General features: G+C 52.6%; 1 protein-coding gene across 1 annotated transcript in view; it reads right to left on the bottom strand.

The window, feature by feature from the left end:
* The window catches only part of CREB3L1 (cAMP responsive element binding protein 3 like 1), a 38040-nt gene extending 33238 nt beyond the window's left edge, over window positions 1–4802 (bottom strand). The window contains exon 1 of the mRNA XM_069554009.1: window positions 4219–4802. Within this exon, the coding sequence (XP_069410110.1) occupies window positions 4219–4320 (102 nt within the window). The 5' untranslated portion in view covers window positions 4321–4802. The remainder of the gene's footprint in view (window positions 1–4218) is intronic.
* Between the last annotated feature and the right edge of the window lie 14043 nt (window positions 4803–18845).

The raw sequence follows: 18845 nt of genomic DNA, 5'->3' as shown, positions 1-18845 counted from the left end.
GCTGACTCCACACTTCCACCGCAGGGGCCATGGGTTCAATCCCTGGTCAGAGAAGTGAGAGCCTGCGTGCTGTGCAATATGGTCAACAACAGCCACAAAGGACTGAAACGAAATGATAGAGGGATTCACTTAAGGTGGTTGGAAAGCCTTCTCTAACAAGGTGACATCTGAACTGAGGAAGATGAGATGGAGAGAGCTGGAGGGAAGGGAAAGCATTCTAGAGGTCAGGAATAGCATGTACGCAGGCCCTGGGACAGGACTAGCAAAGATTTAGTTTTAAGCTGGGTGAGTGTGGGTCCAGGTGTCCCAGAGCAACCTGAACAATGGGAAACTGGGGAAGATGGAAGCCCTGGGCTAACCAGTGCTCAAGGGTGAGGCCTAAGCCACACGTTCAAATATGCTGTGGATCAGTCAGCTGGAGACCATCCTAGACCAGGGGCTATGGGAGTCTGCATAGGATAGGGATGATTCAAGGCAATAATAATTTATTGGAAATCTTCCTGAATTTCAGAGACAGTGTGGGCCACAGGACCCTAATGGCTGGGAGGAGATGAGGATTCTTTTTCCTCTTCCCTAAAGAATGTGTGGCCTGGCCTGGGTTCCCTTTCACTCATCAGCAATGGTTGGTTGAAGCCTCCTTTGTGCCAAGCACTGTGCTAGGCAATGGGGGGATACAGCAATGAACAAGACAGATAAACACCTGCCCTTAAGGAGCTCACATCTTAGCTGGGCGGAGGGGGAGCAAAAACAAAATACAAAGCTGCCCACAACAAACCCAGCATTTTGGAAGAGGAGGAAGTGTCTGGAGTGATCTCCCTTCCTGAATGGGGGCACTGAGATTTGGGCTCCTCCATTAGTTTTTATCTATTAGCTTTTTACTAGTGTATTCTATTTGGAGACCAGAGTTCTTTCCTCCTTGGATCCTCTTTCCTGTTGGTGAAAATTTAAAGAGAAACACACACACACACACACACACACACCCCTCCCCTTTTAAGGGCCCACACACAGACAAAGAAACACCCAAATGCACATACTTCTCTAATCTCCCTAAATCCCCCAAAGGCTGGGGTGGTGATGGTAGCGGTTCCCTGCTCAGTGCAGGAGAAGCCAGGCTAGGGGGCCTGGGGACAATGATCAGCCTTAGCTCTCACACCCCTCAGCTCCAGGCCTGGTCCCTGGTCCCAGTCATTCTCGCACCTGGCCTCCCCAGCTGCAGGGAGGTGAATGAGTGTGCTGGGCAAACATCCTTGCAGCTTCCTGCTGCGCCCCTCGGAGACAACAGAACTCTTCTTCCGCCTGCCCCTCCTCCCCACACCCTCCCAGCTGTGGGGCTTCTTGGGGATCCAGAGCCATTTCCCTCTAGAGAAACCAGAGTCATCCTTTCCCCTGAGCCAGAGGACGGAGCTGGTATCTCTGGGGACGTGACCTGTTCTCCCTCTGGTCCTTTATCCCAGTTGTCTGAACAGCAGGCCCTCTCTCCTACCTGTCCAGGGGTTGAGGGGTCCCAGGGAAGAGGGCTGTAGTTTGGGGGAGTGGTGCACATCAGGAACTGTGGGAGAGTGGGGAGAGGAGGGGAGGAGAAGCCCCCTCATTGGGCAGGAAAGGGAGCTCCTTCCCAGGCATGTCTCTGAGAATCACATAGACTAGATGGCCACAGGATAAAGATGTCCTCATAGAAGGAAACATACAGCACCCTTGGCCACCACCAAGCACACAAGACTTATGCAGAGTATGCAACTCATTCTCCTGTCTCTGATTTCTTACACACTTGTGTTCAGGTGAACATCCTTTTTGATTTTTGCCTTTTTAACAGAGTAATAGAGCATACCTAGTTTCTACTGTGACTTCATGGCCTTTATCTGGATTTTTAAGGATAGTGAATAACCTACCCTCCATCTTGCAGACTGAGAAGCACACAGACCTCACCCATTCCCATCTTCAACCCTGGAAACACTTTCCTATCCTTATGCAGAAAGAAAAGGGAGTTGGGGATGAGGTTGGAATGGGTTCCCAACTGGGAGGGACCTTAGACATCTAAAGGGAGGCACCGGAAAAGGAAGGTAACTTGCTCAGGGGCACACAGCAACTCCTACTCGAGCAGTCCTTAGCACCGGCACCATTAGCCTCCAGAGCGTGTTACGTACAGAAACTTACCTGGCAGGCGTCATCCCACAGTCATCTTCAATTTTCTCACTAAATCTCTATAATAACACTATGGGAAAGCCTTCTATAGCTCCATGTTTCAGATAAAGAATCCAAGGCCCACAGGAAGAAAAGTCACTTGTCTGAACTGCCCAGCTGGCTGGCAACAGAAGCACGGCTGGAACCCAGTTTCCTGATTCCCATCCCAGGAGCTTTCTTTCCTCTTAGAAATTCTTCCCTCTCCACCTGCCTCACCTGGCCTTGCTTGGGCCTGAGATAAGGAGCTCCCTCAGCAGAGTTTTTCCTCCCCAGGCCCAGTAATGGATATCACTGTCTGATCACAATTCACGCATCCTTTCCTGCGCTGGACCAAGGCCCAGATGAGCAGCTGGGGGACACAAGGCTCAATGCAGCCGCAGCAGGAGGCTGTAGGCGGCAGAGTTCATTCAGAAGAAAGCCCAAATTGGAGCTGCTGCGGGCTCAGGGAACCTCACAGGGGGCTCCACCAACAAAGGCATGCGCTCCAGCAAGCCCCCCTCCCTCCGAGCAGTGTCCGTCACCAACTTCAGGAGGGGTGTGTGGAACCCCAGATCCCTGGGCCACAGCATCCTTGGAAAGACTGATCCAATCTCTCCCTGTATTGTAAACCAGGAAACAGGCGCAGGCGGGAAAGCATAGCCCAGGCTCCCAGGGAGAAGCAGAAGCAGAGGCGGGACTAGAACTCTGATCTCCCTACTACCAGGTCAAGCTCTCTCCCCTCCTCCTTGTCTGCAGAAGTGTGCTCTCTCTAACTGGAACCCGGGACCTTCCTCGGAGAGCAGGGTCACCTGGATCTGCTGCCTAATGGAGGACCAGGGGACCTCTCACCCTGTGCCTCCCTGACTCAGGTTCCTGTCTTTGGGCTTGTTTACCCATCAGCAGCATGGGACAGTTGAGGTGGAAGTCCAAGATGCCCAATCCCTTAAGTCTGTGTGCACTCGACCCTTTCTGCCAAATTCATGGTACTCGCAGGAGTTAGAGGTCAGCAAATAGAGACCCTTGAGATGAATACTATGCGTATGAGAGAGGCAGTTCACTGCCCGGGGTGGGGATCCCCACAGAACCCCCAAGCTGCCCTCGTTTCAACTCTTCATGCCCTTCTGAACCCCAGTACTTTCTCCCCTTACAGAGCCCATCTCCCACCCTACCCCCCATCCAAGCGCCCTAAGGCTGAGCCCGAGAGAAGGAGGGAGGGAAGAAGAAAGAAGCCACGTTTCTTTACCGGGGGTGGGGGTGGGGAACAGAAGAGAAGCACAAGCCGGGAGACGCGGATAGTTACAAGCCTCGGGGAGCGAGACTCGAGGGACTGAGACAGACCTAGAGAAAAACCTCCCTCCTCCTGAGCGATCACCCTGTGCTGCCCCCCACCAGTTGAGGGTCAGGTCCTTCCCTGGGGGAAATCTCTGGCCTGATTTCCTGGGGGGCAGGCACAGCACACCCCTGAATTTCCGAGTCTGGCTTAAAATTGGGGTCTGGCTCCGGCGCCCCCACCCCCAATGGGCGTCTGGTCTCTGGCCCTTCGAACATTCCCCTGTGCGCCCCCCAGCGGAGAGCCAGAGGCAGAGCCACCGAGGTCCTAAAGGGGGCGCAGGAAAGGGCGCCGCCACTGTGTCCAATCTGGCCCCGGAACCCCGGGCTGGAGGCTGGAGGACGACTAGGAGAACCGCGGCAGGAGCAGAATCGGTATCTCTTGAGCTCATATTCGGGGATCAGATGGCCCCGACTCCTCGACAAGTTCCCTTCCCCTGGAAGGCCGAGGCTAGTGTATCCACACGGACAGAGCCCCCAGGAGGAGCGCGGACTGGCGCAAGCTCGGAGGTTCGGGTCCAGGTTCGGGGTTCCAGGGAAGTGTCGAGGGATCGGGTCACCGAATCTCAGAGCCCTAAGTACGTGTCTCTCAAGGGGACCCAGCGCCGAGCCGCCCTCCCCCCACTTCTGCCCAGTGATGTGTATAGTCCCGTTCTTCTGGAGGCCCCAGGTGCACCGCGAAGAGGCGTAAGGAGTGGTGGAAGGCGAAGCCCAGACCCTTCGTCTTACCGCATTGTTGAGGAAATCCGACTCGTTCAGATCCCCCAAGTCCAGGAAGCTGGATCCGGGAAACAGCCTGTCGGCCGGGAAGGGCTCCAAGACCGCGTCCATCGCGGCCGGCTCCGGAGACCCCCCTACGGCTGGGCTTCCCCTCACTCCAGGGCGGCGGCGCGCCCGGCCCAGAGCTCCGGCCCGAGCGCTGGCAAGCGGGCGGGGTAGGCGGGGGGGGCGGGCAGGTCCCGGGCGAAGCCCCGGGGGAGGGGCGGGCAGAGGCGGCGCGGCCCCGGGTCGGGGGCGCGGGGGGCGCGGAGGCCTTAGGGCAGCGGCGCAGAGCGGGCTGCGCTCAGGGGCCCCGGGCGCACCGCGGGCATCTAGCCGACTCCTCCTCCGCCGGCTCCTCCCGGGGCACAGCTGGCTTCCATGGGGAGCCCGGGAGTAGGGCTGAGGGCTTGAGGAGCCCCCCCGGACAGGGTGGGAGCCGGGGGCGGGGGAGCTCAGCGCTCCCCCGCGAGACTGGGTGGCTGCCGGGCGCTCCGCTCTCTCTGCGTCTCCCTCTGCGCGGCTTCTGTCACTTTTCCTCTGCGAAGCCGGGAACCCCGGGCTGGTTAGCCCAGCTGGCCGAGGCGCCACGCCTCCCATATCAATATTCACGATAATTTCATATTAATGAGGAGGGGGTGTGGTCTAAGGAGTTATTTCCCTACTCCTTTAAAGAGACAGCTCCGAGCTAGTCTTGCAAATCTCTGTTGCTCAAGGCAGGGGCTTGAAGCAAACATTTCCTAGCTCCAGTAACCTTGTTCTTTGAACCTCAGCCTTTTAAGGCTTTGCCAACCACACTCCCATTAAGTTCACGAGGGAGCTGAGTTATTTCTATTCCTCTAGGCTTATGCAGGAGTCTGAACCAAGTCCATAGTCAGGGAATTCCATCTCATGGGCCTCTCCACGAATCTCCTCTCATGGGGGGATTTTCAGGTCTCCTCCTCCAAGAAGCCTTCCCTGACCCCAGACTGAAGCCGTTACCATTGTTGTAGATTCGCAGGATATGGTGTGCTTACCTCCTTGATCGTCATTGTTTGTTCCTGTGTCTCTGACCCCTCTGGACTCTGAGATCCCTAGGGCAAAGACTGCATCTGGCTTTCCTGTGTGTGAAAGTTATTGGGAGGGGGGAGGGCAGGAGAGATGAGGTAAGGACCCCTCTTCTCATCAAGTACCCCTAATGGTTCTGAAGAGCTAAAAGTTGGAGAATAGAGGCCATGTAGTCTGTGTGAGCCAAGATGTGGGCTGGCTGCACGCTCCATGGTCACGGGACACTCCCAGGCCCCCTGGATCCATTATCTGAGTGACTTGCTCCAGAGTACAGGTTAATCTCTTGAAAGGGCTGATAAACAATCACCAGGCACCTGAGCAAATGGATATGGCCAGAAAGTCACTCCCTTAGAGGGCTAGGCTCATGGTTCCTGCTCAGAAGTCATTAATAGGATTAAGTGTGTCCTCCTTGTTTGGAGCTTTTAATTAGCTCAGGAACCAAAAGGCCTTTAAGAAGCGGAGATGTCATTGCAGTTAAGCCAGGGATGTCACCCAGATTGCTCTCTCAGTGCCAAGGTGGGGAAAGGGCACACCTAGGCTGAGATAGCAGCTGTTTGCTTGCCTGGGGTAGGCTGGGAGGCATGTGGCTTTCTGCCCATCTCCTGATCCAGTTGACATAGTTCTGGAGAATGAAGTTCTGACCCTCCAGATTGTCATATGACTATTAGCTCCTGGACCTCCTGGAGAGTTTGTTCCCAAGAAGCTGGGAATACAGCCCAGGCTCTGGGGACCAGTTCACCAGCAATGCAACTCTGAGAAGCTGTGTTACATGCTAAGTCACTTCTGTTGTGTTTGACTCCTTGCGACCCTGTGGGCTATAGGCTCCTCTGTCCACGGGATTCTCCAGGCAAGAGCACTGGAGTTGGTTGCCATGCCCTCCTCCTGGGGATCTTCCTGACCCAGAGATTGCACCCGCATCTCCTGCATTGCAGGCAGGTTCTTTACCACTGAGCCACTGGGGAAGCCCTCTGACAGTTAGGCTGGGCCAGAAAGAAATCAGTTCACTCTCGAAACAGTGGCAGGTAGAATGAGGGTGCTGAGCCTGTGGGTGTTTTCCCCAGGTGTGTCATATCTGGCCAACTGGGGAGCGGTCAGACACTGAGAATTTGACTGACCCTTCGTGAGGAGGGGGGCAATGGTTGTGACCTCTGGCTAGGTGGACAAGCCAGTCCATGGTGGGCGATTTTGTGACTACAGGTGTCTGGAGTCCTGGCTCCTGAGCTGGAGTCTCTGCAGGCTCCCAGGAGGAACAAAAGCGCCCCTCTGCCTGAGGTTGGCTGGAAACTGTGCCTGTGTTCCTCCCAGCCTGCTCTGTAATTAGAGACACAGCCACCACTTAAGTGATTGGGGAAGATTATATAGTTTTAGATAAATAAGATTAGAGTGTCCTCTCTTTCCTGATTCTTACCCAGGTGAACACCCCAGGAAACCATTGAAAATAATCCTGGGGAGACACTCTGGTTCTGGCACCTCCTGTGGAGCCTGAGAGGGGGGAGCTCCCAAGAGAATTTCTGGGGGGAGGAGAGAAGAGCGGAAAAAGGGATGGGCGGTGCCGAGCCTAGCACGTCCCCAGCCCAGGTGAGGATGGCAGGGGTTTCTGCATACATCCTGCAGGTGTTATTGAGCACCTGTGAACAGTCCCTAGACCCGGCCCTGGGGTACAGTGGTGATTCAGAACTTATATTCTAGAGTGAATGAGGAAGGAATGGGCACACAAATAAATAAATAGTCAATTTCAGATAGTGATAGGACTATGAAGGAAACGGTGTGGTATGATGGAGTGTAAGGAAGGCTTCTCTGAAGAGGTGATGTGTGAACTGAGAACTGAAGTTATTTCTGGGGCAAAATGGAGGGAAAAACATTCCAGATAGAGGAAACAGCAAGCAGAAGAGAAAGCATGAGAAGGACTGGGGAGGGAGGGGCAGGCAGTGACATGGGAGAGAGAAGATGAATGTGAAATCCCGAGGCCAAATGCACATATACGCTGACACTGTTCAAGTGGTAAAAAAGAACTATGCCTATTCAGATTCAAGGGCCCACCTGAAGCCTTCTATAGCAGCCATCCCCTCTGAATCTATTTCTCTCCTCTTTTTCCCCCATACTGCAGGGCATGTAAGATCTTAGTTCCTCAACCAGGGATTAAACCTGCACTCCTGGAGTGGAAGCCCAGATTCTTAAGCACTAGGCTGCCAGTGAAGCCCCCGTTATCTATATCTCTTAAAGATTTTCCAGAAAAGGAGACTAGACAGCTCGCCGGGTCTGCAGTCTGGGCTCTGACCAGCAGGGAGGGTCTGCTTCCTCCAAGCCTGTCCTGAGGCCAGGCCTGATCCCACAACCCAGATGTCTCAGGCCCCTTCTGTACATCTGAAGGGGTGGGGAAAGGAGGCCCAGATTGGTGTTTCAAACATCCCCAAATGCTCCAGGTCAGGAAAAGCTCACAGACCATAGCCCCTCCGGTTGTGGGCTCAGCAACATCCGGTTGGTGTTGTCAGCAGCAGTTCCAGCTGTGAAGCGTAAAACATTAAGGTGCCGTAACCCAGGCAGTGACGCACAGGAGAGAAAGTTCAGAGATAAGCTTCCTGCCTGTCCCAGACACTGTAGGTCAGGTGGAGAGAGAGCTATCTGTCAGGTTGAGCTGTGAGCAGGAAAGGTGTGTGTGTGTGTGTGTGTGTGTGTGTGCATGTGAGTGTGTGAGGGTAGGGGTCCTGGCTGGGGACTGCCACACTTTGACACCCTTAGAGAGTCACTGCCCTTCTCTGGGTCTCAGTTTTCACATCTGTCAAATGGGAGAGGTATTCATGATGCCTAGGGACCTGTCTTCTCCAAGCACTTTCCAGATGTGTCCTTAGCAGGCCAGAAATGGCACAGAGTAGGGGGAGATGGGGTGAAGGGCCTGCCTCCTTAGGAGGCCCACTGCTCTGATTTTCCAGGCTTCGGCCCTGGAGCCTTGAGGAGGGTGCAAGGCTGGGTGTTTACATTTGGCAGGCAGGCCCTGGGTGGTGGTGAGAAGGTTGCCCAAAGTAAACCTGCCTTGTTTGCCTGGATTGTAAAGGGAAAAACGCTTTGGCACACTGTACCAGGAACTTCTGAGAAATGAAAGCATATTCATCCTGGAGATTAGGCTGACTTCCGGGGCACAGACGGGGGCCCTTTGTTCTCTTGTGGCTCTCTCACAGGGGCCACATGACTGCCCTCCCTGTACCTCCCGCTGGGGTGGAAGTGGAGTCCCAGGGGTGGCACCCTGCCAGGAGGGTGGGGGTGTGCCTCAGACCCCCAGCTCTCCATCGTCTTGGCCTGCGGTTCCTTCCCGGCTCCACCGTGAACAGTAAAATACCTGACTGGTGTTGAGAATTTGCTTTGTGCCAGGCACTAAATACTTTGACTTGTATTATCTCGTTTAGTTCTTGGAACACGCTGGGGAGATAAATATCATATTCACTGATTCTGAGAAGCACATTTAAACATCTCTGAAATCAGAAAGTGTGTTACAATCAGGAGCATGTTATGCTTGAATGGACAGTGTTTTTTTTTCCTTCTTAATGTACGGTGCCAAACAAATGGCAAATTGCACGATTGATAACATCTTTGATTCGATGAAACAGGATATTATTATCGTCCCTGGTCTGCAGATGAGAAAACGGAGGCTCAGAGAGTTCACCAGACTTAACCAGTCCTTTATTTTGCAGGAAACCAAGCCCTCGAGGCCTCAGAGGCTTTCCTTAGGTCAGCCAGCTTCAATGAGACAGAGATAGGACTGAAATCCGGGCCTCCGGGCTCCTCACCCAGGGCCCTTTCCACTCACCCCAGATGAACTGGGTTTGCTCACTAGGGAGAGGCAGGCGCAGAGGGGAGGGCCTTCTTAGCGGCGAGTGAGTCACTGGCCACCCTACCTTGGAGAAGGGCCTTAAAGATAGAATTTTTTTCCCCCTCTCCAAATTCTCTGAAGACTGAAGTTCCTTAAGGACTAAGAAAACACTTGTCTCCCTTCCAGCTCCTTTTCCTGGTAATTATTTTAGCTTGTCTTTCCCTGAATTTCTGCTCTGCTGTCCCATCCCACAACGACAGGCAGGCCCACCCCTTCTTGGCTCAGTGTCTGCTCCGAGGCGGGGGAACAGCTCCACCCACTTCCTGCTCTGCTCAGGGTCCTGCTCTGATCTCCCCCTTCTTTCTTCTACCTCGAATCACCTGCACCAACTGGGCTTCCAGATGCCTCTGTCGCCCAGGCTGCTGGCTCCAGCCCCTAGGACGGACACTCAGGCACATTGTCCTGCATCCTGCTCACTCTCCCAAGTGTAAAGTCAAGGGGGAAAAGTCGACAAGGCTAGTCTTTGGTCTCAGGGAGCCATCATGTCGGCGGGGATGCTCCCCTGCCACTCTTGCTTCACCGGGGGCTGACAGAGCTGGGACGGTGGATCTCAGAGAAAGGGCAGAAGCCTGGAAAGCCAGAGGCTTGACTTCGCCGATGACATACTGCCCTTGCCAAGTACCCCTACTCTGTCCCGTATAGAGCCTCGGTGTCCCCAGCCTCCAAGGCTGGTGAGGCTGAATGGCTCGTCACCAGGAAGCGGAGAGGCAGCGCTGGGAGTTTAAACCAAAGGCTTTGCGAAAATGCCACCAGGCACGGTTCAGTTCAGCGGGGACTGATTGCCGTCCAGGTTAAGCCAGGGCCTCAGATTCTTCCCAGTCGGAGGAGGGTTTTGGATGGAATAGTCTCTCAAATTCCATCCTACCGGCTCTGAACCGCTATGATTCTGTCTCCTTCTGCCCAGAAAGCAAATATGGGCCTTGTAAGTGAGGAGCCCGTGTGTTTTCCGGACATCGATTTGGCGAGAGGCTGAGTGTGCCGCCCACGATGGTGTGACCGCTGCTGGGCGGGTGATCCCGCTTATGGAGGTGTGGGCCTGCACGTGGGGCTCCTGCCATCCCTGCGCATGTACAATCCTCCGGAGGAGAGAGCGCCCGTTCACATGCAGGAGCGGGCCTACCCCTCTCTGCGTGTCCATGCCAGCGCATGCGGCTGCAAATCTGGTTTCCATCTTCTTCCAATAGGCAGCTGGGCTGGGACGGGGGGCGGGGGCGCGGGCGGGAGACTGAGTGGAATATTAATTGTGCTTTTGCACGTGGCTGGGCTCCATGAATGTGGTGGTCGGAGGGAGCAGCCTGAAGCTATGTGGGGAATGAGGGAGAGCCACAGAAGAGGGGTTCCCTGGGGTTTACAGGCACAGTAGAGAGGAGGCAGAGCCCTGACACCCTTCAGGGTGGGTGGCAGGGCAGGGAGAGAGGTTCTGAGATCCAGGATCTGGGGACAGTTGGGAAGATACTAGTGAGGTTTAAGCCGATTCTGATGTGTGCCTATTCCAGAGCCTGGAGCACAGTAGGTGCTCAATAAATATTGGCTGAATGATTAAATGGGGCTTCCCAGGTGGCACAAGAGGTAAAGAACCTGCCTGCCAGTGCAGGAGACATAAGATATGTGGGTTGGATCCCTGGGTCGGGAAGATCCCCCTGGAGAAGGAAATGGCAACCCACTCCAGTATTCTTGCCTGGAGAATCCCATGGACAGAGGAGCCTGGAGGGCTACAGGTTGCAAAGTCAGACTCGACTGAAGAGACTCAAAGTGGCACAAATGATTAAATAGCTGACTGCTTGTGTGCATGAGAGATCTCACAGATACTCTTACCTGGGAGAAGATGGAGAACCGAGTAGGAGGAAAGAAAGTGTGCATGTTTGAAGCACCTGCCAAGTGCTGGCCACTCCGAGGGTCACCATCAGGCATTTTATTTCATTTCAAGCACACGAAGGTCTAGGAAATAGCGTCACACTCATTGTGCACAAACTCCCCCCTCTGCAACTTGCCATTTTCAGGGATACAGGTGAGAATATTTTTCTTTGAGTTTGGGGCCCAGAAAAACTGGCTGCTTCTGAGAGGTGGGTCTATTTTTAACTGAATGAACACTCTGGATTTTGTAACTCACTGCATGTCCTTTTCCACTTGGGGTGTCAGGAAACTCAGGGAGGAGTTTGCTGGGCCAGCCTCTTGCAGCAGGCCCTCATGCGGATGTACTTTACAAGCTGACTGCATCCCTGGCTTCCTCTTAGCTTTTGAATCCCCCTTTCTCCATATCTTTCCTCCCTTCTATTAAAAGCCATTTAATTACATTGTCAGGTTTCTCAAGCAACTTTAATGCACCTTGAAGAGAGATAAGGTGTAAATACAAAGATATTTTTACGTTTATGGATGAAGAAGATGAGGTTCAGAGAGGTTATGTTATTTGTCCAAGGTCACACAGCTATGAAGCTAGAGAGTTGGGAATTTGCTCTTGGATCAGTTAGGCTTAATCTTTTAACTGAGCCAGACTCTAGGACTGGACAAGTTGTACTGCAATCAGGGGGCTTTCAGGGAGTTGGGAGGAGCCTGAAGTCTTTGCAGATTCAGCCTTTAACTCTCACCAGCCCTCATCCAGTCTCCACTCCTTCAAGAGCAGGTTCAGGTAGGGGTTCCCATCCCAGGTCAAAGAGGGGGCTCTGGGGATCCTGGGCATCCCCCGTCCGCAAGGACCAGCCCCTGACCTCATAAGTAAGCAGAACAAACAGAAAACCAGCAGAGCTGACTGTCACAATCACCAGTGAAAGCAAATATATGTTCCAGTTGCTCCAAGGAATGTTTCCGGAGCCTCCAGAGCTAAAGAGCGGATCAATTTCCTGGAGAAAAGGAAAGGATGGGGGCCCAGGGGAGCCACATTTTTTCTCAGCTCTATGACAAGCAAGCAAAAAGCATCCCAAGGATCAGGGCAAGGAGCTCCAAGCCTGCATATTCTGCATCTGGATCCTGATCCCTCACTAGAGCCCTTCGGACCTGCCCACCTGGGATGTGTCTCCTGTGGGCAGCCCCTGGATGAAGACTTTGGGATTCCCCAGGGAAGCCTTATACTTACCTATCCCAGTGAATCCATTCCTTACAGGCCTGGCACCATACATGTGCTCCACAAACCTGGGGACCCCTTGGGAGGGCACAAAGGATGAGCCAAATCTAGGGGGGAGTGATGCTGTTATTCTGAAAGCTGCAGTGGAGAATGCCATGTTGGACAACCCAGGGAACACTGTCACACTGATAGCGACAGGGAGACCGTGAGTAAAGACTCCTTTGCTCAGGGCTTTCCAGATAAGCCCGGAGGTCTCCATGGCAGACACCTTCAGACTTCAGCATGCACGGCCTGGAGGAGAAATAATCACAGAAATAATGATTTTCACAAACTGCCATTTCTTGTGGGTCCATTGCCCCTCCACACTCTCCCAGTTTGCAGCGCGTATCTCAATCTTCTGAATCTATAAAGAGTTCCTATAAATCAATAAGACAAAGACCAACAATCCAATAAAAATATTGACAAAGAATATGAACAGTGAGCCTGGTGCATTTATACATGACCATTTATCATGTCCCAGGGTCTCTGCTAAGCACAGCCTCTGTGTCTTCTCATTTAAGCCTCCCCACAAGCCTTGGAGTCAGATACCATGATTACCCTGTTTTCTTGGGGCTCAGAGAGGGGAAGACACTGGCCCAGTGTCACACGGGGTCTTGGTCTGACTTCACAGTCCGTGTTGCTGAGGCACAGAGGAAAGTCACCGTTTATGGGGACCCAAGGCCTCAGGAAACCCTGGCAGAGACAGGGGAGGGACAGTGAGGAGCAGACAGCTGCAGTGAAATCCTCTCTACTCAATGGCTTGGGGAGAACCCAGAACCCCCAATATCTAGGAAGAAGAGTTTTTTGGTTTTCATTTTCTCTTTTTAAATTTGCTGAATAGCTAATACATCACAAGTAAAAAAAAAAAAATAGTGAAAAGTAATCCTCTCATCCCTGTATCCGATGTCCTAACCACTAAGTTCCCACCCTTCAACCAACATATGATTAATTTTATTACTTTCTTGGGCATCTTCTGTGGGTGGCGCGTGTGTGTATTTATATACATCTTCTCTCTCTCTTTTTTTTTTTAACTGAAAAGGAGCGTACACTGTTCTATATCTCCCCTGACCCCGCCGCCACTTTCTCTGTGTTGGAAATCTTCCACATTAGTACATAGAGAACTTCCTCATTTTTTTTCAATAGTTACATAGCTACCCATTGTGTGACTGTACCATAATTTATTTACCTGTCCCCAACTGATGAACACTTGGATTGTTTCCAGATTTTACTGTCACAAATAATGCTATAAAGACAGTCTTGTGCAGGCACTATATATCTGTGGGATAAAATCTCGATAGTGGGATTGCTGGGGCAAAGAGAATGCACATTTGTAATGTCTACGTGCGTGTGTGCCCTAGTTGTGTCTGAGTCTATGTGACCCTATGGACCTTAGCCCACCAGGCTCCTCTGTCCATGAGATTCTCCAGGAAACAATACTGGAGTGGGTTGCCATGCCCTCCTCCAGGGGATCTTCCTGACCCAGGGATCTAACCCTCATCTCCTGTGACTTCTGAATTGCAGGTGGATTCTCTATCGCTGAGCCACTGGGAAGCTGGTAATGTTCACAGGTATTGGTAAACATTTCATATCGATTTACACTGCCACCAACAGTATATGACAATGTCGGTTTCTCCACGGCCTTGCAAATGATGGACATTATCAAGCTTTTGCATGGTTTCCAGTTTGCATTTCTCTTATTATTAATGAGGTTGAGAGTCTCTTGAGATGTCCTCAAACAATTAATGCTGCCTTTTCTGTAGATCTTGCTTGTATTTTTTGGCTTTTAAAAAATTGGTGGCTGGTCTTGTCTTACTGATTTCTAGGAGTTCTTATAGGTCAGGGAGATTTTGATACGATTTGTAGGGACAGTGGGGCCACAGTTGGCATCCCCTTTGGGAAAGGCTGTGGAGGTGCGTTTTTCCACATGCCTCCACTCTCTCATCCAAGCCCAGCCATTGATTTAAGGAAACTTCACTGGATATCTTTTGAGTGCTAAGCTCAGTGCTTAGGTGCCTGAAACCAGAGGTGAATAGACAAAGTTCTCAGGTTGCTGGAAGTGCGGTAGGGTACCACATCTGTGATCAGACAGATGGTGGTCCAGTGGGAGATGAACTGTAACTCAGGGATTCAGAATGAGTGCTTCAGGAGCCTGTGGCCGGAAGCAACAGGCACTGTCTGTATCCCAATAGACTCTGACATCTGCATTCGCCTGGGGCTAGTTCGGAGTTGCCAAGGCTCTGCCTGCCTCCCCTCTCCCTGTGGGTCCAGCCCTCAGACTGCGGAAATGCCCTGCTCCAGGAGGATGGCCCCCTCAGTCCCTGTTCACAGACTGCTTAGTCTTCTCTGAGCTTATTTTGTCTGACCCGCCCCCACATAGCCTCCTTTCCTGCCCTGTGGTGGTCCTCACTGCCCTGCTGTGCATTTCTTTCTATTTATGTATATTTATTTTATTTTTGGTTGTGTTGGATCTTTGTGGTGAGCAGGCTTTCTCTAGTTGCAGAGAGTGGGGGCTACTCTTCCTTGCAGTGCACAAACTCTAGGGCACACGGGTTTAAGTAGCTGCAGCACGCAGGCTCAGTAGTGGCGATGCAAGGGCTTAGCTGCTCCATAGCATGTGGGATCTTCCTGGTCCAGGGATCGAACCCGTGTCCCCCGAATTGCAGGCGGATTCTTATCCACTGCACCTTGCCGTGCATTTCTTGCAGCCTGTTTCTAGTGCGCATGCCTCCACTGCTTTGAGGATTGTAATCTCTTTGATGGCAAGATGGGAGACTTTCCTCTGGGCCCCCTCTGCTTGGTGCTTCGTATCTGGTGACACTCGTGAAGGCTTGTTGGATACTAACGCATCTGGAAACCAAGGCTCAGCTGAATTGAGACCTACGTGTCAGGGAGGTGAGAATGGCCCATTAGACACAGGAAAGGATGGTACACCAGACCCCAGCATCGGGGCCCAGCCAAGAAAGGGTTAAGCTTGCCAGAGTTTTGTATATGAAATGGCACCAGAAAAAAAAAAAAAAAGTACAGACTAGCAATTGAGCCCTGTCTCATCCTGGTTCAAATGACATTGTCTGAGCTTCCCCAGCCTCGCCTTCTGCACTAATTACAGACCTTCCCTGGGGAGGGAGACCAAGGCCAGGAGGTCCTCATTACAGGCTCACTTGCTGGAGGGAGTGAACCCCAATGACCAAGCCCAATGACCAAGCAAACTCTGTTGAAGAGAGGCCCAGGGTTTCCTCTAGTGTACATCACTGCAGCTGCCCGGCTGGGAAAGGGTTAAGAAGTCGCTGGCAGGGGTTGCCCAGGTGCAATGATGGGGGTGGTGGTGGGGGCCGGCCGGGGCTAAGGTACCCCCTCCCTGGCTCAACTTGCCCAGGCCCGAGAGCCCTTCCTGCCTCTTGCCCCCCAAGAGGGTGGCTGCCGGGGCCGCGTCGGGACCTCCTCACTGTGGTCGCCTGCCGGCCGCCTCTCCCTGTGGCCTGTGGAGATCTTGCCTTCTTTAATCTTTCATTTATCTTGAGGACTCGTCCCTCTGAGATTAGCTTTGATGTGGGTCCTGCTCCCAGGGGAGGAATCAAGGGTTTCTGAGGCCTGGCCTGGATTCTGCTCACTGCCCCCAGCCCAGGCGGGGCCCAGAGGTCCCCCAACCATCAGCGCCAGACCCCAGGCTGACCTGAGCACACAGGGCAAGATCTTTGGGCCTTGACCTTGAGGCAGATGGAGGGGCTGCTGCCTGGGCCCCAAAGTGGAGGAGAGGGCTCGGAAGTAAGAGCTTAGTTAACACATTGTGCAAGTTTATTTTACACCAGTCTCCCCCGTGAGACTGCACACATTAAAATAAGAAGAACAGTATTCTTGCACGCCAACTAAGTGCCAGGCACAAGGCTAAGCATCTTCAAACGCCATTTAATCCTTACAACTATGCGCTGTAGGTATCATTTCAAAAGGGTGGAAACTGAGGGTTACTCACGTTCATAAAAATGTACTGGGTTCCTACTATGTGCCCTGTTCCAGGCACTGAGAAAGTGCCAGTGAGCAAGGTGGGCGCCTTTCTCCCCGACTGCACTAATCAGGGAGACAGGTCATTAACAAATGCTCAGATACATACTGTATCATGTTATATAGCATCAAGATACAGCCCTGAAGAAAAGAATTGTCTGGAGTGACAGGGCGATCGCTTTGGACTCAGTAGTGTCCTGTCTGTGAAGAGACAGAGACCAGAGTGGAGGGAAGGAATTAGCCATGTGACTAAGGAAGAGAAGGGCAAAGGTCATAGGTTGGAGGTACTTGTTTCGTTCTGGCCCAGTCAGGAGGCCCGTAGGATGAGAGGCGGACAGTGATAGGAAGTACGCTGGGTGAGGGAGCAGGAACTTGGTCTTATGGGGTCTGCTGAGGAGTTTGAAGCTTATTTTGAGTGTGATGGAAGCGACTGGAGGGGTTGAGCATGAGCCGGACTCAGAATGTAAGTGGCAGGGGCTGGCAGCAGGGTCCACCCACATGACTAGACATGGAGATTTAAACACAGATTCTGTCTGACTTGAGGATGCCCACGATGCTGCTGTCTCCCACAAGGGGCAGGGACTATGTGCCACTTGCCTCAGTGTCCCCGTGCCCAGCAGAGGGCCTGGCACAACTGATGGCCCAGCAAAGCTTGGGGATCGGTTGTGGCACTTCTCCTGGCCAGGCAGTGAGGTTGGGGAAGTCACTGAGATCTCTGAATGTCAGCTTGTCCATCTGGAAACAGGGGAGAAGATAACTCCTGTCTTGTCTGTAGGACCCCTCCTGGTGGGTGTCCAGTGAAACCTGGTGTGCAGACAGGCTTTGTGCCCTGGCAAGTGTCAGGAAATGTTCTGCCGTCTGATTTCGTCTGTCCTCACTCCCAGGACAGCTCTTGACACCACTGCTTCGGGGCAGCTCTTCACCTCCAGACAGGGGGGCGAGGGTGTGGAAGACCCGGAAACGGGCTTCCCTCCTCCCATCCATACTGGGGCCCCTGGGACTCCCATAGCTCCTTCCGTAGCCTCAGTCCCAGCTCACAGTGAGAGGTGTGGGGACTGTCTGTACACCTGTCATTCTGTCCCACCAGTCTGTGGGCTCCTGGGGGTCGGCTGAGACTACACCTTGTTCTTTGTACCCCAGGACGCGATACGATATCCGGTGTGTGATGGATGCTTCGTAGTAACGGATGGATGAATGAATTGTTCATAGTCCCTGCCATCAGAAGGGCCTAGAGTTACATGGCTTCTGGACTCTGCTTGAGCCAAGTCACTGCTCTTATGTGGGCCTCAGTTTTCTCTTCTATAACCAGGGTTTTTGTCTTCATTCATTCATTCAGCCAACTCTCGTGACTGCTATGGTACCATGGTATATCCTAGGGATACAGGCATTCATCAGACTCAGTGATGCTGGAGCTTCCCTGGTGGTCCAGTGGTTAAGAATCTGCCTTCCAATGCAGGGTACGTGGGTTTGATCTCTGGTTGGGGAACTAAGATCCCACATGCAGCGGGTCAACTAAGCCCATGCATCACAATTAGAGAAATCTGTTTGCCACCACGAAGAGCCCGCCTGCTGCAACAAAGAACCAGCGCAGCAAAAAGAAAAAAAGAAAAGGCTGAAAAAAAAAAATCTGTGCTGCCCTCAAGAAGTTTAAAGGTGTCACCGAAAGGAGTTGCAGCAATTACAATGTAAAGTGATAAAATGTCTTTACGAGGAGAACCAAAGTGGCTCAGAAGAGGGAGTGGTCTGCCCTACATTTGAAGGGAGGACAGGAACATCTCACAGTGCAAGGGGTTCTTGATGTGAGCCTTGAAGTATGAGCAGGTGTTTGCTAGGTGAAGAAAAGGGAAAAAAAGCATTCTGGGCTCAAGGAACGGCATGGCAAAAAACTGGAGGTACAGCAGAGCCCGGCACCTCTGGGCACTGCCAACAGTTGGGTATGGCTGAAGCTTTCCGAAGCAGTGAGAGCGTGGTGAGGGGCAGGGCTGGAGAGGGTAGCCAAGTGCTCAGTCCTACAGGACATCTTGGTCTCCTAAGGGATGCTACAAGCCATCCTGAAGGCAAACAGGAGCTCCTGGTGGATTTTAGAGAGGAAAATGGCATGATCGGGGTTGTCATTTTTCCATAGAGCACCCTGCTGTGGTGTGGACAATAGATTGCCGGTGAGTAAGAGCAGGATCTGCAAGTAGAGTTATGAGGCTGCTGCTGTTATCCGGACGGGATGTGATAAGGTCCGGAGCAAAGTTAACAATGGCCAACCGTTCTCTAGCGCTTACTGTGTGCCAGCCAGGCTCCGTGATAATACTTGCAAATATTATCGCATTTCATCCTCATAGCTGCCCTGGGAGTAAGTGCTACTATGGTTATCTTTCCCGTATTACAGACGGAGGCACAGAGGCTCGGTCCTGTGCTAAGTGGCAGAAGGAAGGTGTAAGTCCATGGATCCTGACTTCAGTACCCAGCATTCTGCTCAGTGCTGAGGACAGTGGGTGGAGACAAGGGTTTGGAGTCCAGAGCTGAACAGGAGGGGGGCCCTCGAGGATGGTCGTCAGTCGGATCAACAGTGAGCCCAAACACATGAGCAGGTTTGAAGAA

This window comes from Ovis canadensis, chromosome 15, assembly GCF_042477335.2.
Source record: "Ovis canadensis isolate MfBH-ARS-UI-01 breed Bighorn chromosome 15, ARS-UI_OviCan_v2, whole genome shotgun sequence".
Lineage (NCBI taxonomy): Eukaryota > Metazoa > Chordata > Mammalia > Artiodactyla > Bovidae > Ovis > Ovis canadensis.
Note: the sequence above shows the minus strand (reverse complement) of the source record. Positions and strands in the feature narration are given on the sequence as shown.